Source organism: Somniosus microcephalus, chromosome 5 (assembly GCF_052327205.1).
Source record: "Somniosus microcephalus isolate GS21.2 chromosome 5, FLI_Smic_1.0, whole genome shotgun sequence".
NCBI lineage: Eukaryota > Metazoa > Chordata > Chondrichthyes > Squaliformes > Somniosidae > Somniosus > Somniosus microcephalus.
Genome location: NC_140991.1, coordinates 187,997,673 through 188,022,245, shown reverse-complemented (window position 1 = coordinate 188,022,245; position 24,573 = coordinate 187,997,673). Strand labels below are relative to the sequence as shown.

At 45.1% G+C, this 24,573-nt stretch overlaps 1 protein-coding gene across 4 annotated transcripts in view; it reads left to right on the top strand.

The window, feature by feature from the left end:
• LOC147117491 (transferrin receptor protein 1-like) overlaps nt 1-24,573 on the top strand; it is a 68,327-nt gene that overhangs the window by 27,805 nt on the left and 15,949 nt on the right. For all 4 annotated transcript variants that reach the window (XM_085988516.1, XM_085988512.1, XM_085988513.1 and 1 more), the window contains exons 6-13: nt 584-695; nt 5,718-5,825; nt 10,561-10,656; nt 11,728-11,870; nt 19,855-19,997; nt 20,588-20,704; nt 22,534-22,619; nt 23,357-23,420. In XM_085988516.1, coding sequence (XP_085844642.1) covers nt 584-695; nt 5,718-5,825; nt 10,561-10,656; nt 11,728-11,870; nt 19,855-19,997; nt 20,588-20,704; nt 22,534-22,619; nt 23,357-23,420 — 869 coding nt within the window. The remainder of the gene's footprint in view (nt 1-583; nt 696-5,717; nt 5,826-10,560; nt 10,657-11,727; nt 11,871-19,854; nt 19,998-20,587; nt 20,705-22,533; nt 22,620-23,356; nt 23,421-24,573) is intronic.

The following is a 24,573-nucleotide window of genomic DNA, read 5'->3' as shown; positions in this document are numbered from 1 at the left end:
GCATCTACAGTATTTTGCTTTAGTAAGGCTCAGGCATTGCTGCAGTAGTTTTAAGGACCGTACAGCTTTGTTTCATGAACTAGAAGACTTTGGTTGTACTTTTGCTAACTATTTTGTGCTGTAACAAATGCCAATGCCTGAACAGTGGTAATTTCCTTTCCAAGTCCTTTTGGAAAGGCCCTTGTCATCTGCTGACGAACCTGTTTTATTCAGATTGTTTTGAATTTAATTTGGGTGCATAGAAGTTGTTTTCTATGGGGCAGCGCTTAAGTGCCACCTTTTCACATATTCAACTGATTATTTAATTTACCTGGCTTTTGGCCTGATGAAATCCATTTGTATGTTCCAGGTTCAGGGACAGAGTTTTTTTCCAGACTGGGTATGAGGGACAGGTTTCCTAAATGTTTTTTCTTGGTGCCAGCCCACAAAATCCTACAACTTGTTTAGCTCCGATTCCCAATTTGCAATGATGAGATTTGAACTCATGATGACGCTAGTCCAGTACAAAAGCCACTACACTGTACTCTAAGCACAAGTTAATGTTAGCAAATCTTTTTTTTCAACTGTCTTTCTTTCTGTCTAGCAAATCTCCAAACAGAGTCTGGATCATTGGAGATGGAAACGAGATGGAGGTCAAGCTGGAAGAGAAAAATTCAAAAGTCTACTGTCCGTACAGTGCAACTGGTAACTTCACGGTAAGGGTCAAACTTTTTCAAATCTTTGTGGGTTACCTAACTGTGTTCCAGTAAATTTGCAACTTACTCTAGGTTTTTACTGTGTTTTAATGTAAACTAATCAACTTGAAAGCAGTATTTCTTCTATCTTTTAAAATGCCCTAGTGAGATACTTTACACACACGTGGGTTGAAAACCGATCCTTTCTACAGTAAATATATACATACTTGCTATACCAGCTCAAATTTTCCATTTTGCATAGGTCCTAAGCTTGATGTAGCCTGTCAGCGATGAGCTGGTTGAAATGTACACAATTAGTGTGTGAATTTTGAAAATCTACATATGTACCCTATTTAGCATTGAGTGTCCAATTTGAATGTTAAAGGAATAGTGGTCATGTGTGTATATATACTGTAAATTCATTTTTTTCCTATTTGCAAAACTTTGCATGAATAAATTATATGGACTTTTTTTTCCTGCTATATTGTGAAAAGGGATTTGCTTATTTTTGTAGGCTAAAGGTGTCAGTCTTGGCTCAACAGTATCATTTTCGCTTCTGAGTCTGAAGGTGACTACACCTCAAGATTACTGAATGAATTGGCTGTGAAGTGCGCTTCTCTCCTTTTCTCACGTGCGCGCTCTCTTGCTGTGGCCCACGCAGCGCTCTTTCACTCAACAACTTTTTATTTATACAGCGCCTTTAACGTAGTAAAACATCCCAAGGCGCTTCACAGGAGTATTATCAAACAAAATTTGACACCAAGCCACATAAGTAGATATTGGGGTGGATGAAAAGAGGTACGTTTTAAGGAGCGTCTTAAAGGAGGGTGGAGAGCTTCAGGGAGGGAATTCGAGGTGAAGGCATGGCAGCCAATGGTGGAGCAATTAAAATCGGGATGCGCAAGAGGCCAGAATTGGAGGAGCACAGCGATCTCGTAGGGCTGGAGGAGATTAGAGCTAGGGGGGGGGGGGCGAGGCCATGGAGGGATTTGAAAACGCGGATGAGAATTTTGAAACGGAGGTGTTGCTTAACCGGGAGCCAATGTAGGTCAGCGAGCACGGGAGATGGGCGAACGGGATTTGGTACGAGTTGGGACACGGGCAGCAAAATTTTGGATGACCTCAAATTTACGGAGGGTGGAATGTGGGAAGCCGGTCAGGAGTGCGTTGGAATAGTCAAGTCTCGAGGTAACAAAGGCGTGGATGAGCTGCAGCAGCAGATGAGCTGAGGCAGGGTCACAGTCAGGCGAAGTTGTGGAGGTGGAAGTAAGCGGTCTTGGTGATGGTGCAGATATGTGGTCGAAAGCTTATCTCGGGGGTCAAATACGCCACTAAGGTTGCAAACACTCTGGTTCAGCTTCAGACAGATGCCAGGGAGAGGGATGGAGTTGGTAGCTAGGGAACGGTGTTTGTGGCAGGGACCGAAGACGATTGCTTGCGTCTGCCAATATTTAGTTGGAAGAAATTTCTGCTCATGCAGTACTGGATGTCGGACAAGCAGTTAGACAATTTAGAGCATGTGGAGGGGTTGAGAGGTGGTGGTGAGGTAGAGCTGGGTGTCGTTGGTATACATGTGGAAACTGACACTGTTTTTGGATGATGTTGCCGAGGGGCAGCATGTCGCTGTCATAGAAACATAGAAGATAGGAGCAGGAGTAGGCCATTCGGCCCCTCGAGCCTGCTCCACCATTCAATGAGTTCATGGCTGATCATCCAAATTCAGTACCCTGTCCCTGCCTTCTCTCCATATCCCTTTAGCCTTAGAAATATATCTAACTCCTTCTTGAATATGTTTAATGAATTGGCCTCTACTGCCTTCTGTGGTAGAGAATTCCACAGGTTCACCACACTCTGGGTGAAGAAATTCCTCCTCATCTCTGTCCTAAATGGCTTACCCCTTATCCTTAGACTGTGACCCCTGGTTCTGGACTCCCTGACCATCGGGAACATCTTTCCTGCATCTAGTCTGTCTAGTCCTGTTAGAATTTTATAAGTTTCAATGAGATCCCCTCTCATTCTTCTAAACTCCAGCGAGTATAAGCCCAATCGACTCAATCTCTCCTCGTATGTCATTCCTGCCATCCCAGGTATCAGCCTGGCGAATCTTCGCTGCACTCCCTCCATGGCAAGAACATCCTTCCTCAGATAAGTCATCTTCAATGTTATAACTCAATATCTGAGTTGCAAATTATTACCCAAAGTTTTTTTTTGAGAAGGTATTTGAAAGTCACTCCTTATTGATTACACAGGCAATAGGATAAGTTTTCTAGCTACTTAGACTGACTATGTATTCTAAAGCACTTCTGGCTCCTTGAAGCAGGTACTTATTTTGGGTTGGTGGGGGAGAGAATCTATTGAATTATAAGTTTAAAATTTAGTCAGTGGAATATTTTGTTCAAGAGATGGCATTCTAAAGGTTGCCATGGGGTATATTTATATTTAAAAAAAATTAGTTTGCACTGGTCAAGTTTCTCTAGTGCCAGTAGGTGGCATTGTAAAAAGAATTACATTCTTAACGCTTCCACTGACCTGTAATGATTCTGACACTGACCTGTAATGATTCTGACACTGACCTGTAATGATTCTGACACAAGAACATAAGAAATAGGAGCAGGAGTAGGCCATTTGACCCTTGGAACCTGCTCTGCCATTCAATAAGATCATGGCTGATCTTCTACCTCATCTCCACTTTCCTGCACTATCCCCATATCCCTTGATTCCCTTAATATTCAAAAATCGATCGATCGATCTCTGTGTTGAATATACTCAACGGCTGAGCCTCCACAGCCCTCTGGGGTCGAGAATTCCAAAGATTCACCACCCTCTGAGTGAAGAAATTTCTCCTCATCTCAGTCCTAAATGGCCGACCCCTTATTCTGAGACTGTGACCCCTGGTTCTAGACTCCTCAGCCAAGGGAAACATCCTCTCTGCATCTACCCTGTCAAGCCCTGTAAGAATTTTGCATGTTTCAATGAGATCACCTCTCATTCTTCTAAACTCCAGAGAATATAGGCCTAGTCTACTCAATCTCTCCTCATAGGACAATCCCCCCATCCCAGGAACCAGTCTGGTGAACCTTCGTTGCACTCCCTCTATGACAAGTATATCCTTCCTTAGGTAAGGAGACCAAAACTGTAAACAATACTCCAGGCGTGGTCTCACTGGGGCCCTATATAATTGCAGTAAGACGTCTTTACTCTTGTACTCAAATCCTCTTGTAATAAAGACCAACATACCATTTGCTTTCCTAATTGCTTGCTGTACCTGCATGTTACCTTTCAGTGATTCGTGTACAAGGACACCCTCATCCCTCTGAACAACAACATTTCCCAATCTCTCCATTTAAAAAAAATACTGTGCTTTTCTATTTTTCCGACCAAAGTGGATAACTTCACATTTCTCCGCATTATATTCCATTTGCCATGTTCTTGCCCACTCACTTAGCCTGTCTGTATCCCCTTGAAGCCTCCTTGTATCCTCCTCACAACTTACATTTCCCACCCAGCTTTGTATCATCAGCAAATTTGGATATATTACATTTAGTCCCCTCATCCAAATCATTGATGTAGATTATGAATAGCTGAGACCCACTCCTGTAGTTCCATCTGCTGCTGATTCTAAAGTTGGTTTAAAAAAAAAAAAATTGATTTTTAAAATTTATTCTGGAATTTCCACTTCCCCCTTTTGTATTGGTGTTAACATTTTGCACACCAGCTCTACCCTAGCCTACTTGTTTTAATCTCGCAGGCCCACTATAAATGACCTGGATATTGGAATACAGTAGAATTTCTAAATTTGCCGATGACCCCAAACTTGGGTGTGGCAAATAGTGAGAATAATACCAATCGACTGGAGCAGTACATAGAAAGGCTAGCCGAATGGGCAGACAAGTGGGCAGATGGAATTTAATACAAAGTGTGAGGTGATGCATTTTGGTAGAAGGAACAGGGAGAGGCAATATACACTTAATGGCACAGTTTTAAAGAGTGTGCAGGGACAGAGGGACCTGGGAGTTGATGTGCATAGGTCCCTGAAGGTGGCAGGACATATTGAGAGAGTGGTTAGCAAAGCATATGGGATCTTGGGCTTCATAAATAGAGGTATTGAGTACAAAAGTAGAGAAGTTATACAGAACTTTATAAAGCACTGGTTAGGCCACAACTGGAGTATTGCGTCCAGTTCTGGTCACCACACTTTAGGAAAGATGTGAAGGCCCTTGAGCGGGTGCAGAGGAGATTTACCAGAATGGTTCCGGGGATGGGGGATCTTGGCTACAAGGACAGGTTGGAGAAGTTACAAGGACAGGTTGGAGAAGTTACAAGGACAGGTTGGAGAAGTTACAAGGACAGGTTGGAGAAGTTACAAGGACAGGTTGGAGAAGTTACAAGGACAGGTTGGAGAAGTTACAAGGACAGGTTGGAGAAGTTACAAGGACAGGTTGGAGAAGTTACAAGGACAGGTTGGAGAAGTTACAAGGACAGGTTGGAGAAGTTACAAGGACAGGTTGGAGAAGTTACAAGGACAGGTTGGAGAAGTTACAAGGACAGGTTGGAGAAGCTGCATTAGAGCAAAGGAGGTTGAGGGGTGATTTGATAGAGGTGTACAAGATTATGACGGGTTTGGATAGGCTAGACGAGGAAAAGCTGTTCCCACTAGTTGATGGTACAAGGACTAGGGGACACAGATTTAAGGTTTTGGGGGGATGTGAGGAAAAACTTTTTTACGCAGCGAGTGGTGAAGACCTGGAATTCACTGCCAACGGAAGTGGTGGAAGCGGAGACTTTTTCCAAGGGGAGACTGGATAGGCACTTGAGGGAAATAAACTTGCAGGGCTACGGGGATAGAGCGGGGGAATGGGACTGACTGGATTGTTCTACAGAGAGCCGGCACGGACTCGATGGGCCAAATGGCCTCCTGTGCTGTTATGACTCTGATTGATTAAGGGAATCTTAACAATTCTTGGCAAAAAACAAGGGTGGGGGTAGGAGTAGTACTAACCCTGTATTAATGCCTAAACTAATGCATTCTGTACTCTGTTTCAGGGCAAACTGGTATATGCCAACTATGGAACTGAAGAAGATTTTAGGAATTTGATAGTCAATGGCAGTGTCGTCATTGTTCGTGCAGGAAATATCAGTTTTGCTGAGAAGGTATGTGTTCTGGAGAATATTCAGTTAAACAGTTAACTACTTTTTGTTGCTACTAGATCACAAATGAATTGGTAATTTCAAAAAATGCTCATTATAATGAGCCTATGACATTTCTTGTATAGGCGGAGTTCCAATTGCCTGAAGAATTCCTCGAAATTGAAAGATTTTTGCTGGGACTTGACTTCAGTCAATTAAAATCTATGATCTATTCTATTCTGTTTCCAAATAGAATTCTGAGGAAGGCGGAAAATGTGATGGTGTCTAATTTTATTTACTGACCATTCTCTTTTGACTTAATAACTGAAACCATGCAGTTGAAACTTTATCACACATCCTGCTAGTTGTATCATTGAGTTAGACCATAGTAAAATCTTAAATAGCTACCATTCTGTGTACTTTGCATTTCCATTCTAGACGCTTGGTATAAAATACTGTGTTGTACAGTAAAGTGAAAATACATAGCCGTTTTAGGTATGTAACCAGTCTAGGTAGGATTGGGTGAGAAGGAAAATCATACCCGAGCGGTATGAAGGTCTTTACATTGTCATTCATGTTGACTCTTAAGCGGTATAATTGTATTCAAGAAAGCCCGTGTTGAATAAGCAGATGCACTGTGTAAAATGTTCTGCTTCACTTCCCTTTTAATTTCTAACTTCCTACTGATCTACGAATGTTTAATTTTATATATTGCTCAAGTTTAAAAACTGGAAAAACCTATGGTGCAATCTATTTAAAAAGAAACATGCAGAACTTATGGCAATTTGCAAGGTAGAGTTGGTTGAAACGTAAGGAGCTTCTGCAGTACAAGCGGAGGAGCTGGGAGATCCAAAAAGTGAGGTGCTACAGTAATAGCACTGGTGGTGGGGTGCGATAATAGTGTAGTTTCCATTATAAATGTGGTTGTGGGAGCTTATAATGGAAAAAGCTGGCATGAAAATGTGACAAGCGTGACAAAGGAAGTTTTTCTATTTTTAATACAGTTATTTAAAAACTTGGAAACTGCATTCAACTTTTGAGCATTTTGTGGATATTTGTTTATGGAAAAAAATTGTTTATGGGATCAGGGTGTCGTTGGCAATGCCAACATTTATTCCCCATCCTTAAGTTGCCCTCGAGGGTGGTGGTGAGCCGCCGCCTTGAACCACTGCAGTCCGTCTGGTGATGGTACTCCCACAGTGCTTTTAGGTAGGGAGTTCCAGGATTTTGACCCAGTGATGATGAAGGATCGGCGATATACTTCTAAGTCAGGATGGTGTGCAAGTTGGAGGGGAACTTGGAGGTGGTGGAGGAGCTGCAATGCATCTTGTAGATGGTACACACTGCAACCACGGTACGCCGGTGGTGAAGGGAGTGAATGTTTAAGGTGGTGGATGGGGTGCCAATCAAGCGGGCTGCTTTGTCCTGGATGGTGTCGAGCTTCATGAGTGTTGTTGGAGCTGCACTCATCTAGGCAAGTGGAGAGTATTCCATCACACTCCTTACTTGTGCATTGTAGATGGTGGAAAGGCTTTGGGGTGTCAGGAGGTGAGACACTCGCCACAGAATACCTAGCCTCTGACCTGCTCTTGTTGCCACAGTATTTATGTGGCTGGTCCAGTTAAGTTTCTGGTCAATGGTGACCCCCCCAGGATGATAGTGGTAGATTCGGCGATGGTAATGCCATTGAATGTCAAGGGTCGCTGGTTAGACTCTCGCTTGTTGGAGATAGTCATTGCCTGGCACTTCTGTGGCGCGAATGTTACCTGCCACTTATCAGCCCAAGCCTGAATGTCGTCCAGGTCTTGTTGCATGCAGGCATGGACTGCTTCATTATCTGTGGAGTTGCAAATGGCGCTGAACACTGCAGTCATCAGCGAGCATCCCCATTTCTGACCTTCTGTTGGAGGGAAGGTCATTGATGAAGCAGCTAAAGATGGTTGGGCCTAGGACACTGCCCTGAGGAACACCTGCAGCGATGTCCTGGGGCTGTGATGATTGACCTTCAACCGCCACAACCATCTTCCTTTGTGCTAGGTATGATTCCAGCCAGTGGAGAGTTTTCCCCTGATTCCCATTGACTTCAGTTTGACTAGAGCGCCTTGATACCACACTCGGTCAAATGCTGCCTTGATATCAAGGGCAGTCACTCTCGCCTCACCTCTGGAATTCAGCTCCTTTGTCAATGTTTGGACCAAGGCTGTAATGAGGTCGGGAGCCGAGTGGTCTTGGCAGAACCCAAACTGGGCATCAGTGAGCAGATTATTGGTGAGTAAGTGCCGATTGATAGCACTGTCGACGACACCTTCCATCACTTTGCTGATGATTGAGAGTAGACTGATGGGGCGGTAATTGGCCGAGTTGGATTTGTCCTGCTTTTTGTGGACCGGACATACCTTGGCAGTTTTCCACATTGTCGGATAGATGCCAGTGTTGTAGCTGTACTGGAACAACTTGGCTAGAGGCGCGGCTAGTTCTGGAGCACAAGTCTTCAGCGCGATAGCTGGGATGTTGTCGGGGCCCATAGCTTTTGCTGCATCCAGTGCGCTCAGCCGTTTCTTGATATCACGTGGAATGAATCGAATTGGCTGAAGAATGGCTTCTGTGATGGTGGGGGCCTCAGTAGGAGGCCGATATGGATCATTCACTCGGCACTTCTGGCTGAAGTTGGTTGCAATCGCTTCAGCCTTGTCTTTTGCACTCGCGTGCTGGGCTCCATCATTGAGGATGGGGATATTCTTGGAGCCTCCTCCTCCCGTTAGTTTAATGGTCCACCACCATTCACGACTGGATGTGGCAGGACTGCAGAGCTTTGATCTGATCCGTTGATTGTGGGATCGCTTAGCTCTGTCTATAGCATGCTGCTTCCACTTTTTAGCATGCATGTCGTCCTGTGTTGCAGCTTCCCCAGGGTGGCACCTCATTATTAGGTACGTCTGGTGCTGCTCCTGGCATGCTCTTCTACACTCCTTGTTGAATCAGGGTTGGTCCCCTGGCTTGGTGGTAATGGTAGAGTGAGGGATATGCCGGGCCATGAGGTTACAGATTGTGGTGGAATACAATTCTGCTGCTGCTGATGACCCACAGTGCCTTATGGATGCCCAGTTTTGAGCTGCTAGATCTGCTCTGAATCTATCCCATTTAGCACGGTGGTAGTGCCACACAACACGATGGAGGGTGTCCTCAGTGTGAAGACAGGACTTCGTCTCCACAATGACTGTGCGGTGGTCACTGCTACCAATGCTGTCATGGACAGATGCACCTGCGACAGGTAGATTAGTGAGGACGAGGTCAAGTAGATTTTTCCCTCGTGTTGGTTCACTCACCACCTGTCGCAGGTCTAGACAGGCAGTTATGTCCTTCAGGACTCGGTCAGTAGTGGTGCTACCGAGCCACTCTTGGTGATGGGCATTGAAGTCCCCCACCCAGAGTACATTCTGTGCCCTTGCTACTCTCAGTGCTTCTTCCAAGTGGTGTTCAACATGGAGGAGTACTGATTCATCAGCTGAGGGAGGGTGGTAGGTGGTAACCAGCAGGAGGTTTCCTTGCCCTTGCTTGACCTGAAGCCCTGAGACTTCATGGGGTCCAGAGTCAAATGTTGAGGACTCCCTGGGCCACTCCTTCCTGACTGTATACCACTGTGCCACCACCCTGGTGGGTCTGTCCTGCTGGTGGGACAGGACATACCCAGGGATGGTGATGGATGAGTTCGGGACATTGGCTGACAGGTATGATTCTGTGAGTATGATTGTCAGGCTGTTGCTTGGCTAATCTGTGGGACAGCTCTCCCAATTTTGGTACAAGTCCCCAGATGTTGGTGAGGAGGACTTTGCCGGGTCGACTGGGCTGGGTGTGCCGTTGCTGTGTCCGTAGCCGAGGTTGATGCCGGGTGGCCCGTCCGGTTTCATGTTTCGTAGCGGTTAGTTACAACTGAGTGACTTGCTAGGCCATTTCAGAGGGCAGTTAAGAGTCACCCACATTGCTGTGGGTCTGGAGTCACACAGCAGACCAGGTAAGGACGGCAGATTTCCTTCCCTAAAGGACATTAGTGAACCAGATGGGATTTTACGACAATCCGGTAGTTTCATGGTCACCATTACTGATACTAGCTTTTTATTCCAGATTTATTTAATTAACTGAATTTAAATTCCCCAGCTACCGTGGTGGGATTTGAGGTCACGTCTCTGGATCATTAGTCCAGGCCCCTGGATTACTAGCCCAGTGACATTACCACTACACTACTGTGGATTAAGTCATATACAGTCAACAAACTCAATGATGCACTAAATTTTCTTATGCATTCTTGGTGCCCGCGGGGAGTGCACAGGAAGTTGCACTTCATCCTGTGATTTTTTTTTTCTCCATCCATTTAATTTTAAATAGCGGAAAAAAGCACTTAAATGTTCGGCACATACTGATGAGAACGAGTTGGGAAGAGTGGGGTGGCAGGGGCCATGGGTCTGAGTGCACAAACCATTTGTGGATAGATCGGGGAGGAAATTGATGTTCAGGAACGGGGGTGGGGTGGGGCACCTTGTTCGTTTGAAAGGGCCAAAGGTAATTTGGATTCTATTCTCTGGGCCTTTCACCCCCACAAAACTTGCCCCTGCACCCACATGCCCCAAAAATCATCCTTGGGAGCTCTGCCAGTAGTGGAATATGTGACATCATTAATCTATGTTAAAAATCGATGGTGACCAAAAGCTACAAATAAATTACCTGGTGGTGATGAACCTATTAAATAACTTTTTTCTTTTAGGTTTTTAATGCTGAGAAGATGAAAGCTGGAGGTGTTCTTATCTATCCTGATCCTAAAGGTTATCAACTGGATCCAGATGTAGCTATGTTTGGACATGTAAGTATGTTTGCGCTCAAACACCTGTACAAAGTAAGGTGGCTGCTGTCTGGCTGAGTGCCTGCGAGATCCCTGCCAAATTGTGGGGGATTAATGTCCTGTCTCGGACCCGCTCCCTCCGTATGCTGCAGCTGCTAATGTTTGAGGTGCTGGGACGTGGGTTTGGGGCTGTTAGCGGCTCATCACGTACTGGCGGGGTAGGGCTGCCAACTCTGGTTGGAGGCATTCCTGGGGGTTTGATCATGTGACGTCTGATCAAATGTCTTCTACAGATGTTATTGGATTTACTTTATAAAGGTTGGGCCCCCTGTAGTTGAGAGTCCTTTTGTGGTTTTACACCGTTGAGAAATTCCAAGAACGGGCAACGGGGGGAAACTGAGGGCGGAGGGGAAAAGGGGAATCCATTCTCTCCATTTCTGCCCCCCATTCCACAGTTTCCCTCTTTCTTTCATTTCCCCCCCCCCCCCAAAAAAACAATTTCAGGGCCCCCAACTACTCCCCCTATGACTGGCAGTTCCCAGCGTTTGTGTAATGGAAATCTTTTTCCCCAGCATTCATTGGCGTGCCCCGTGTTAAGTTGTAAAAGGACTTGGTGCATTGAAGGCTGTCTGTCGTTAGTAATTTGCGAGTATCTGTGGTTTCAAGGGGCAGTTTGTATCTATTCTAATGCAAGTTAATTGGGACTGTCAGTAAGTGTTTGTTTTTTGGGGTGTCTGTACAGGTTTCATTGACTGGTTTCACTATCTCTAAAGCTCTTGTAATTCTTGAGGAACTAGTTGATCTAATCTCAATCTAGTTATAAATGAGCAAGTCTTCTGTGGAAATCATAATTTAGTACTAAAGATTTCAAGTAATTAAGGGAGGCTGATGTAAGAAATGGAATATCCTATTGATTGAGTTGTCATAGTAATCTGAAAAGGCAAGAAAATTCACCCAAAAAATCAAAGTTCATATTGTCATTAGTGTACAGTCCAACATACTTCCCTGTAAAATGTTTATTCCCATTGTCCTCTAGTGGCTGATTGTTTTGATGGCTGTGTACAGTTAACAAGTTTTTTTTGTTTTCAAAAGGTTCACATGGGCTTGGGTGATCCCCGGACTCCTGGATTTCCATCGTTCAACCACACACAGTTTCCCCCAACGAAATCATCAGGACTTCCTGGAATCTTGGCTCACTCAATTAGCGCCAATGTTGCCTTTCAGCTTCTTCTCGGGTAAATACACAACCCATGTGCACAGTAGAGGACCATTTAGTCCAAGAATTGTCTCTTGCTTTGGAAGCATTGGAAACTAGGAGGGATACGATGTACTAAGTTATTTGCATTCCAGTGGTGGTCATTTTGGTTTTTACTTAATTTCCTTCTCTATTTCATTCAGTGGTTATTGCAGCGCCGCCTTCTTGAACCACTGCAGTCCATGTGGTGAAGGAACTCCTACAGTGCTGTTGGGGAGGGAGTTCCAGGATTTTGATCCACTGACTATGAAGGGACGGCAATATATTTCCAAGTCAGGATGGTGTGTGACTTGGAGGTGGTGGTGGTCCCGTGCGCCTGCAGCCCTTGTCCATCTAGGTGGTAGAGGTTGCAGGTTTGGGAGGTGCTGTCGAAGAAGCCTTGGCGAGTTAGTGAAGTACATCTTGTAGATGGTACATACTGCAGCCACGGTATGCCGGTGGTGGAGGGAGTGAATGTTTAAGGTGGTGGCTGGGGTGGCAATCAAGCGGGCTGCTTTATCCTGAATGGTGTCAAGCTTCTTGAGTGTTGTTGGAGCTGCACTCATCCAGGCAAGTGGAGAGTATTCCATCACACTCCTGACTTGTGCCTTGTAGATGGTGGAAAGGCTTTGGGGAGTCAGGAGGTGAGACAATTGCTGCAGAATACCCAGCCTCTGACCTCTTGTAACCACAGTATTTATGTGGCTGATCCAGTTAAGTTTATGGTCAATGGTGACACCCCCCCACGATGTTGCTGGTGGGGGATTTGGCAAGGATAATGCTGTTGAATGTCAAGGGGCAGTGGTTAGACACTCCCTTGTTGGAGATGGTTATTGCCTGGCACTTGTGTGGTGCAAATGTTACTTGCCATATATCTGCCCAAGCCTGAATGTCGTTCAGGTCTTGCTGCATGCGGGCATGGACTGCTACATTATCTAAGGCATTGCGAATGGACCTGAACACACTACAATCATCAGCAAACATCCCCACTTCTGACCTTAATTCTGGCATCTGAGGTTTACTTGCTTATGTGGCAGATAATTACAGCTTTAACATTTGAGTGCAGTGGTTTTTAAAAACCTGTTTGTATTGCTTTCTCTATTTGTGCTGTGTATTTACAGTTAGTCATAGAGTTATACAGCACAGAAAGAGGCCCTTCGGCCCATCCCGTCCGCGCCGGCCATCAAGCCCTGTCTAATCTAATCCCATTTTCCAGCATTTGGTCCATAGCCTTGTATGCTATGGCATTTCAAGTGCTCATCCAAATGCTTCTTGAATGTTGTGAGGGTTCCTGCACCCTTTCAGGCAGTGAGTTCCAGATTCCAACCACCCTCTGGGTGAAAAAGTTCTCACTCAAATCCCCTCTAAACCTCCTGCCCCTTACCTTGAACCTATGCCCCCTTGTTATTGACCCCTCTACTAAGGGAAAAAGTTCCTTTCTATCTACCCTATCTATGCCCCTCATAATTTTGTACACCTCAATCAGGTCCCCCCTCAGCCTTCTCTGCTCCAAGGAAAACAACCCCAGCCTGTCCAGTCTTTCTTCATAGCTGAAGCACTCCAGCCCAGGTAACATCCTGGTGAATCTCCTCTGCACCCTCTCCAAAGCAATCACATCCTTCCTATAGTGTGGTGACTAGAACTGCACACAGTATTCCAGCTGTGGCCTAACCAGCGTTTTGTACAGCTCCATCATAACCTCCCTGCTCTTGCCTTCATTAGCCGAGACATAGAATATAAGTATCCCATATGCCTTTTTAATCACCACCTCCACCTGTTCTGCCTTCAGGGATCAATGTACATGCACACCAAGGTCCCTCTGATCCTCTGTCTTTCCTAGGGTCTTACCATTCATTGTGTATTCCCTTGCCTTGTTAGTCCGTCCAAAATGCATCACCTCACACTTTTCAGAGTTAAATTCTATTAGCCACTGTTCCGCCCATCTGACCAACCCATCTATATTGTCTTGCAGACTGAGGCTACCCTCCTCGCTATTTACCACCCCACCAATTTTTGTGTCATCTGCAAACTTACTGATCATACCTTTTCCATTCACATCCAAATCATTAATGTAGACCACAAACAGCAAGGGACCCAACACCGATCCCTGCGGTACCCCACTGGACACAGGCTTCCAGTCACAAAAATAACCTTCGACCATCACCCTCTGCCTTCTGCCACTAAGCCAGTTTTGGATCCAATGTGCCAAGGCACCCTGGATCCCATGGGCTCTTACCACCTTGACCAGTCTCCTGTGCGGGACTTTATCGAAAGCCTTACTGAAATCCATGTATACCACATCCACTGCACTACCCTCCTCCACACACCTAGTCACCCCCTCGAAAAATTCAATCAAATTGGTCAGACATGATCTTCCCTTGACAAAGCCATGCTGACTATCCCTGACTAATCCTTGCCTCTCCAAGTGGAGACTAATTCTGTCCCTCAGAATTTTTTCCAATAATTTCCCTACCACTGATGTTAGGCTCACTGGCCTATAATTCCCTGGTTTATCCCTACTACCCTTCTTGAATAATGGTACTACGTTAGCTGTTCTCCAGTCCTCTGGCACATCCCCTGTGGCCAGAGAGGTTTTTAAAATGTGTGTCAGAGCCCCTGCAATCTCCTCCTTTGCCTCGCACAGCAGCCTGGGATACATCTCGTCCGGGCCTGGGGATTTATCCACTTTTAAGCCTGCTAAAACCGCTAGTACCTCCTCCCTCTCGATGCTAATATGTTCAAGTATATCGCAGTCCCCCCTGCCCGATTCCTATGTCTAAATCGTCCTTCTTCATAGTGAACACCGATGCAAAAAATTCATTTAAAACCCCACCTACATCTTCTGGCTCCACACACAGATTGCCACTTTGGTCCCTAATCGGCCCTACTCTTTCCCTAGTTATCCTCTTGCCCTTAATATACTTATAAAACACCTTAGGATTTTCCTTTATTTTGCTCGCCAGTGTTATTTCATGGCCCCTCCTCGCTCTCCTAATTTCTTTAAGTATCCCCCTGCACTTTTTATACTCCTCTAGGGCTTCCTCTGTCTTTAGTCCTTTGTATCTGCCAAAAGCCCCCCCTTTTTTCCTAATCCATTCTCGTATATCCCTTGACATCCAAGGTTCCCTGGGCTTGTTGGTCCCACCCTTGACCTTTACGGGAACATGTTGCCATTGTACTCTCAATTTCCTTTCTGAAAGACTCCCATTGCTCCGATGTGGATTTTCCTACAAGTAGCTGATCCCAGTCCACTTTGGCCAGACCCTGCCGCCTTATATTAAAATCGGCCTTCCCCCAATTTAGAACCTTTATTTCCGGTCCATCTCTGTCCTTTTCCATGACTACTTTAAATCTCACCGAATTATGGTCACTGTCACCAAAGTGCTCACCTACTAACACTTCTACCACTTGCCCGGCCACATTCCCTAGAATTAGGTCCAGTACCGCCCCCCTCTCGCAGGACTTTCTACATGCTGGCTCAAAAAGCTCTCCTGGATGCACTTTAAGAATTCTGCACCCTCTAAGCCTTTCACACTCTGACTATCCAGTTAATATTGGGGAAGTTGAAATCCCCCACTATTATTACCCTATTATTTGCACACTTCTCTGAGATTTGCCTACATATCTGTTCCTCTATCTCCCCCTGACAGTTTGGGGGCCTATAGTACACTCCCAGCAAAGTGCTTGCCCCCTTTTTGTTTTTAAGTTCAAGATTCAAGATCATTTTATTGCCATATGTAACTAGTACAATGGAATGCTTACTCCCCACTCACTCCCACAATACAAGCATATAATATAAAAGCAAAAAATTAAAAACAAGTACAGATAGACTATCCTTTATCCGAAAACCTCGGGACCAGCCGTGTTTCGGTTTTCAGAAAATGTCGGATTTCGGAAGGTGGGTCGGCGGGGGTCGGGGTCGGGGGGGGGGTCCGCAGTCGTGGCTTGTCCGTCGCTGCTAGCCTGGAATGCAATGAAGTTCTGCATTTCCACCAACAGGTCGTCGTGCTCGGTCGGAACAGGGGCCGGCACCGCCGCGGGCTCAGAGCTCTCGTTGCTTTCGAGCCTTTGGAAGAGTCTCAGGTGGTTCCGCGGGGGGTCGTGCGCACGACTTACGCTGACCCTCTGCTCAGCGTAAGTCGGCGGGGGGGGGGGGGTCTGCGGGGGGTCGTGCGCACGACTTACGCTGACCCTCTGCTCAGCGTAAGTCGTGCGCCACTCTGGTCATGTCGTGCGCACAACTCACGCTGACCGAAAAAAACTTCGGTTTTTAGAGGGTTTCGGTTTTCGGAAGTTCGGATAAAGGGTAGTCTACCTGTATAAATAAAAACAATAAGCAAAAAGTATAGCAATAACAGTCCAAGTTGCAGGATATGATGAATAGTACAAAAAAGCCTGAATTACCACTGGAAATAATAGTAATGTAATATAATAAATATATGGTAATATGAGTATAATATATATTTACATAAACATATAACTATAATATGTGGGGCAGTGCGGTTAGCAGTTCAGTAGGCACACTGCCTGTGGATAGAAACTGTTCTTAAACCTGCTGGTCCTGGTTCGGATGCTGCGGTACTGACATCCGGACTGCAGGAGGGAGAACAGTTTGTGCCCAGGGTGATTGGGGTCCTGGATGATGGAGCGGGCCTTGTTCCGGCACCTGGTCTAGAAGATCTCCTCGATGGATGGAAGTGCGCACCCGATGATCTTTTCTGCCGTATTCACAACTCTCTGGATGGCTTTCTTGTTCTGTGCAGTGGTGTTACCATACCACACGTTGACACCACTCATCAAGACACTCTCTATGGTGCCGCGGTAAAAGTTCACAAGCCACTGTGTGCTTATGCCGCATTTCCTCAGGCACCGTAGCGGGTAAAGGCGCTGGTGTGCCTTCTTCAGCATAGCCTCAGTATTATGGTTCCAGGCCAGGTCATCAGAGATCTGCAGTCCCAGGAATCGGAAGCAACTGACGACTTCCACTGGTGTCCCGTCTATGCTGATGGGGCGATGGTTCCCTCGGTGGCTTCTGAAGTCCACGGTGAGCTCCTTAGTTTTGCCAACGTTCAGGGCAAGGTTGTTGTCATTGCACCACCTCATCAGCTGGACTATCTCATCTCTGTACTCTGTCTCGTCATCGTTGCTTATCAGGCCAATTACTGTGGTGTTGTCGGCAAACTTGATAATCCGGTTGTTGCTGTGTATGGCTGTACAGTCATGTGTAAACAGAGAGTACAGCCAAGGACTGAGGCAGCAGCCTTGTGGCGCTCCGGTGTTGAGGACCAGAGTGGATGAGGTGTTCCCTATTTTCACCACTTGAGGCCTGCCAGTCAGGAAATCCAGAATCCAATTGCAGATGGGGGTGCCCAGGCCTAGGTCCCTCAGTTTCAGGACCAGCTTGGAGGGAATAATAGTATTAAATGCAGAGCTGTAGTCACTGAACAACAGTCTGACATAAGTGTCCCTCCTGTCTAGGTGTTCCAGGGCAGTGTGTAGTGTTAGGGAGATGGCATTGTCTACAGACCTGTTCGCCCTGTATGCGAACTGGAACGGGCCCAAGGAATCGGATATGATGCTGCTTGTGTGTCATAACCAGCTTTTCCAGGCACTTCATGGCTATGGATGTTAGAGCCACTGGACGATGGTCATTGAGGCCTGTTACCTTGGTCTTCTTGGGTAACGGCACAATGGTTGTCTCCTTGAAGCACACTGGTACAACAGACTGCTGCAATGAGATGTTAAAAATGTCCGTGAACACAGGAGCCAGCTGGTCTGTGCAGGTCTTGAAGACACGGGGTGAAACCCCGTCTGGGCCGGCTGCCTTCCGTGCTTTCACCCTCCTGAAGGTTCTCCGGACCTCGGATTCAGTCAGCTGTAATGTGTAATCCTCTGGGTGGCTGGGGGTTTTGATGGCCGGCTCAGTGTTCTCCCTCCTCGAAGTGAGCATAAAAAGTATTCAGTTCATCTGGTAGGGAGGGATCGGTGTTGGTGACTCCCGCTGAGCTCCCCTTGTCGTTGGTGATGGCCCTTAGTCCCTGCCACATGCGTCTGGTGTCGGAGCCCCTACCATACTGAGACTCTAGTTTGTTCTTAGTCTCTTTTTGCTGCTTTGATAGCCTTTCTGAGGTCATACTTGGCCTTCTTGCAGAGTTCGGTGTCCCCTGATTTGAGAGCGGTACGCCGTTCTCTTAGTTTGTTGCGGATGTCTGAGTTTATCCATGGTTTGCAGTTAGGAAATAAACGGACAGTCTTGGTAGGAATGCATTCATCCACCAGTCTGTTAATGTATCCAGTAACGTGACCTGCGTACACATCCAGGTCTGGGTTCTTGAAAACACTCCAGTCCGTTATTTCCAACCCGTTCTACCCATATGGCCTCATTAGATAAACCTGTTAATACATCATCCCTCCTTGCAGCAGTAATTGACTCCTTAATTAATATTGCGACACCCCCTCCTCTTTTTACCCCCCCCCCCCCCCCCCCCCCGTCTCGCCTGAAGATTCTATACCCCGGAATATTGAGCTGCCAGTCTTGCCCCTCTCTCAACCATGTCTCCGTAATAGAAACAATATCATACTCCCATGTGTTCATCAACACCTTCAGTTCATCCACCTTATTCGCAAGACTCCTTGCATTAAAATAAATGCCATCCAGCCTTGCCCTACTCCCTTGTGCCGTTACATATTTGCTCTGCCTTCCAAGCTGACTTGTTTTTTCCTCTCTATTTGGCTGTACATCACCCCCTATTATAGCTCCACTCTGTATCCCATCCCCCTGCCAAGTTAGTTTAACACCCCCCCCCCCCAACCCCCAACAGTGCTAGCAAACCTCCCCGCAAGGATATTTGTCCCGTTCTGGTTCAGGTGCAACCCGTCCGACTTGTACAAGTCCCACCTTCCCCAGAAGCAGACCCAGTGATCCAGGAAACTAAAGCCCTCCCTCCTGCACCAACTCTTTAGCCACGCATTCATCTGCTCTATCCTCCTATTCCTATACTCACTAGCACGTGGCAACGGGAGTAATCTAGAGATTACAACCTTTGAGGTCCTGCTCTTTAATCTGCTACCTAGCTCCCTAAATTCTTGCTGCAGGACCTCATCCCTCTTTCTACCCATGTCGTTGGTCCCAATGTGAACCACGACCTCTGACTGTTCACCCTCCCCCTTCAGAATGCCCTGCAGCCGTTCAGTGACATCCTTGACCCTGGCACCAGGGAGGCAACAAACCATCCTGGAGTCACGTCTACAGCCACAGAAACGCCTATCTGTTCCCCTTACGATAGAATCCCCTACCACTATTGCTCTCCCACTCTTTTTTCCTCCCTTCCTGAGCAGCAGAAGCACCCCTGGTGCCAGGAAGTTGGCTGCTGCTGCCTTCCCCTAGTAAGTCATCCCCCTCAACAGTATCCAAATCGGTATACCTATTTGAGAGGGGGATGGCCACAGGGGTCCCCTGCCTGCTTCTACTGCTCTGCCTGATGGTCACCCATTTCCCTTCTGCCCGTGCAGCCCTTACCTGCGGTGTGACCAACTCATTAAACGTGTTATCCACGACCCTCTCAGCATCGCGAATGCTCCAAAACTCATCCATCCGCAGCTCCAGCGCCTCAATGCGGTCTGCTAGTAGCTGCAGCTGGATACATTTCCGGCACACGTGGTCATCAGGGACACCGGCAGTGTCCCTGAATTCCCACATAGCGCAGGTGGAGCATAACACGGGGCTGGGCTGTCCTGACATGACTTGCCCTTTAATTTAAATTAATTCAATACTACCAATTAAAGATATACTCTAGGGCGCTTGTATGGCAGTTCTTGACCTTAAAGTTAATATTGCTTGTAGTTCGAAAACTATCTTTTTGGAGTTCTACAGGTTTCCTGTACATAACAGGTCAATCTAGATTTAACTGCTTTCGACTATGCAAAAAAAATTATAATTTGAACCATATATTCTCTTAGTAACCTGTAGGTCTCTTTGTTTTTAGTGAAGAGAATTGGAGCAAAACAATAGAACCTGCACCAGGATTTGCCAAAAATAATGTGCAAGTAAGGATGGAAGTGAATAATGTTGACGAAGTGAGAGAGATGCACAATATCTTTGGTGTCATTCAGGGTTATGAAGAATCGGGTGAGATGATATTAACTTAAATTTATTAAATGCTGATGCCGAGTAGTAAAGAATAACTGGTTTCTGAGATTGGTTCAGATGACGTCTTAAGTAGGAGAGCAAAGATCTGTTCGTTTTCTAATAAACCTCCTGCCCCTGAGATTGTATAACTGCAAAAATGTTCTTAAAAGGCAAAATGGTGCTGAATGTTTAAAGTGATGTCTTGCAAAACCTTAGTATCAGCATAATAATGGTTTACAAATAATGGTGGGGGGGGGATTGGTGGGAAAGATGGTCCAAGCATTGTGGAAAATGCAGAACTGCTCAAAATTCAAATAATTGACTAACCTGCTACAATGCAGTCTCTTTGCGGTCAGTGTTTGCTGCTGGTTGTGAAACAATTGAAGGAGAAGGTCGAGTTTCGAAGGCTAGAACACAGCACAAATTCCAAGTATATCGGAATCTCGTTGTGACTTGCTAGTTTGGCAATTTTCCAATATCCAGTGTAGATGTGATTGTGATCTGGGGGTAACTTTTTTTTCTTCTAAAGTATGTACATGGCCCAGCTTAATGCAACTGCCTTTTTCTAAAATATATTTTTTCTCACTTAGATCATTATGTTGTGATTGGTGCTCATCGTGACTCTCATGGCCCTGGTGCAGCAGAGTCTGGAGTGGGAACTGCATTGTTGTTGGAGCTGGCAAGAGTCTTTTCCAAGATGGTTGATGGTGAGAATTTAGATTATACCTGACGCGTGATGAAAATCCAGTGGCTCTATGCTTAGTACAAACCATATAGGAACAAGGGTGAAAATACACTGCCTGCATAAAACTAGTTATATAAGATCCCAGAGGGACCCTGGTTCCAAATGATTCAAGGTTGACCGGTATTGGGGCAGTGATTTAACTTTGTTCAGCACAAGCAAGACTTAATACATTACAGTATTCGAGCAGCAGTTTGGAGTATAATTGCGACCTGTATTACCCCATATACTCTGGGTAGAAGCCATAGCTGTGAGCAAGCTGCACCCAGTTCCTTGTCTCTCATGTCGCTTCGCCTCCTGGATGTGTTCCTGATTCTTCCTGAAATCTTTTACACTTTGTGGCTGCTAAGACCACCTTCTTATACCCTTTCATTCAAAACCTATGGGTCCTCCCATACCCTTTCTCTCATTCAAAACCTATGGTTCCTCCTGAACCAATCACTGGATTGCACCCCAAAATCCAATCAAAAGATGCCACATCCGCAGCACCTTGACTTATGCAGGTTCTCGTCTTATGACCTCCTTGCATCTGTTTTTGACCCAGACTCATCTGGGGTAGTTATGGCACTACAAAAGGAACATGTCTCCATAGTGTAGAGATACATGCCCTTGCTGGTCCCTGTGGAGGCCTATGTTTTTAATTCACTGCAGACATCATATTCCAACACAGTGGCAGCTACACCTGACCTTGCTTCCCAGGCTAGCTGCACTCTTATCGCATCCTTGCTGTTGGCTAATATCCAACTTTCACCCACAGCCCCACTATTCACCTGTAGCAATCCTCTTTCTCTCTCACCCCAAGCTGTCTGGTTACAGCTTACTCACAGACTTCAAAGGTGTTGCGTGTCATATAATTCAGGTTATCATTACAGACTTCTACATTTAATTCTTACACACGATTATAAATCCATTACTGATGACTATAAGATACTGATAATAGTAAAGCAAGTATTTGAAAAACCAACTAATCCATGATAATACAACAGTAACAGCAAATTCATACAAATACATATTTTTAAATATTACTAAAATATTTGAAGGTTAAAATACTGATCCCAGGTGATAAAGGCAGGCTTTGTTGAGATTGTTAGCAAAAAAAGCTATGTCAAATAATTGGTGTCCACTTTGAAAATATCACTGTCTGTCTATAATCCCAGAAGTGTGGGGCAGATCATAGTTTGAATTTGAATGGACAGAAGTTATAAAATTATAACTGCTTTTAGATCAGGAATACTTGTCCTTTTTGGAAAATGAATTAAATCTAACATACAACTTGGAAGTTATATCTCCAAAGTTTAAGCAAACTACATTTGTCTACACTTGTATTTTTCCTCATTTTAGTAGAATAAACTTCACATGACCTCTTTATTAAAAAAAAACCGTGATGTCCACAGGTTTAGGTTGCTCCATTTTCTTTCTATACATTTCTCCTCGTATATGCGGAAGTATAGTTCCATAGGTGCCAATGTTAAGACCATTTGGGAGTGGGAGAAGAGGGTGGCATTACAGCCAAGTTTCACTTGTGTACTTTTCAGCAATAACCACCTGGATTGTAATTGGGAGAGTGAACTGTCTACATTTTTTTTCCCTTTCACTCTGACTAATTCTGTTGCCCCAATTGCTGACTCTGCTCAGATCTATTAACTCTGTACAGATTGAAACTAGTATCTCGCAAACTTCAATACCATGTCATGTACATTTGTTTAAGCTACTGAGAGCTAAGTTACAAGTACATCATGAGACATTTCAAACTTTGTTAACTAGTAAATTGCCTGTATACCTGTTGCTATATAGATGGGTTCAGACCTAGAAGAAGTATTGTCTTTGCAAGCTGGAGTGGTGGTGACTTTGGAGCAATTGGAGCAACAGAATGGTTGGAGGTAAGACTTCAACAACTGTTTTGAAGAACTGCTTGACCATACTGACCTTTGTGAATAAGTTTCTTCAAATCGACAAAGTTTAAAGATGGGTGTTGGCTCAATCCCAAACAATTTTAATGTTTTATATTTTGAAATGTGCTTTCTGTTTTTACTATGTTTTAAAGGGCCACCATTCGCAGCAAGTCACTCAGTTGTAACACAATTGCTTCAAGAAGAAAGCCTTCTACCACCTTTTAATGGTAGTGGTCAATAAACGTGGCCTTGCCAATGTCTCCCTTATGGCAAGAACAGATAACAAAAACTAGACCTTAATTTTGAAAATATGGCACTGTAATAAAAGCACAGCAAAAATGCAATTGTAACATGCTTTTCTTTGAGTGATTTCCCCCATCCGTAAGGCCGCCCCCCCCCCCCCCCTCCAAATATGCACTAGTCTCTCATCTGGATGAGCACCAATCTAAATTGGACTGGGTTTGTGCATTATCTTTGTAAAACAACAGCAAAGTAAACTTCACTATCACTACCAGAGGTATGAGTCTTAAGGGGAATGTTGGAATGAAAAGGTAATTAATATTTGAAGGGTATCTTACCTCTGCAATAGCATTTAAGGAGATCTCTCTGCCCTTTGTATTGTCTATCTTGAGAATAGGGCGGAGAGAGGGATGTAAAGAAAAATAGGCCTAAAAAGTCTTGAGGTGGCACCGTGACTCGGTTTAACTGATCTTCCTTCTTCTCAGGGATACATGTCAGTGTTACATTTGAAGGTCTGTGCCTATTTTAGCCTTGACAGCGCAGTGCTAGGTAAGTCAGCATTGATGTTTCTCTATCTTTTTTATGGGAGTACATGGATGGGCAAGCTTAGTTGAACAACAGGCTTCTTAGCATTTGAATCTGCCACCGTTAGGTGATGGGCTGGGTGAGAAGAAACACTTGAATATTGCAATCTGTTAGTTAATCCTAGAGTGGCATTTATTGTGTGGCGACCATGTCCCAAACACTTGGTATAGAAGTGAATTAATGTGTTAAATAACCTGCAAAGGAAAAAGAACATTTATCGTGACTAATTGGCTCAATAGACAGAACACCAATAACCATTCATGTTTGAACCTGGGTAGTGACAGTTGGCATTCACTTGACTTTCAAGAATCACAGTTGTGACTGATCTTGTGCTTGCTCGACATGCACACTGTCGACCAGGAGTAGTAGTTGTGGCTGAAATCAGCTAACCCAGACAAATGATTGTACAGGAAACTTTCTTTTATCCGGCACGGACGGGACTGCCGTGGTGCCGGTTCATCAAAAATTCCGGATAACCGAACGCTATAGTAAAAGAGAGCTCCGTATAAAGCAACAAACCCTGTTGCTTCAGAGCAATCGGCACAAGTTGCAAGCGTCTCTGTAGCTTAGCAACAGCTGCAGCTACACCCTTGCACAGCAACAAATGGAGTAAAAAAAGTAATAAAAGTTACCTGAACCGACTCCTGAATTTTGCCGGTTAAGTGACACTTCCGGTTATTTAGGGGCCGGTTAATCGAAAGTTTCCTGTACCATATTTAACATTCCAGTTCTATGTGGTTCTGTACCATGCTGCATCAAACCAGTGTATTTACTTAGAGAAGTGAGTAAAATGCTTTTTCTCAATTGTTCTAGTTGGAGGGAGCAGAAGGCAAGGTCTTGATTTATGCAATACATTCAGATATTGACTGAGGTTGTAGCAATACTCAAAGGTTACCCAAGTAGTCTCAATAACTTAAAATTATGCTTGTGCAGAGGAAAACATATTTGAGTACTTGACAATAAAAGGGGGAGAAAACAAGATTAGAACCAAATCACTAAATCCTTAATTGACAACACACTCTCCTGTGTATGAAAGGGCACACTACATTCTACTGGAGTTCAGATGCAAAATTGATGTCTGGGGTCTCTGCTGGATCTGAAACTTAACCATAATCGA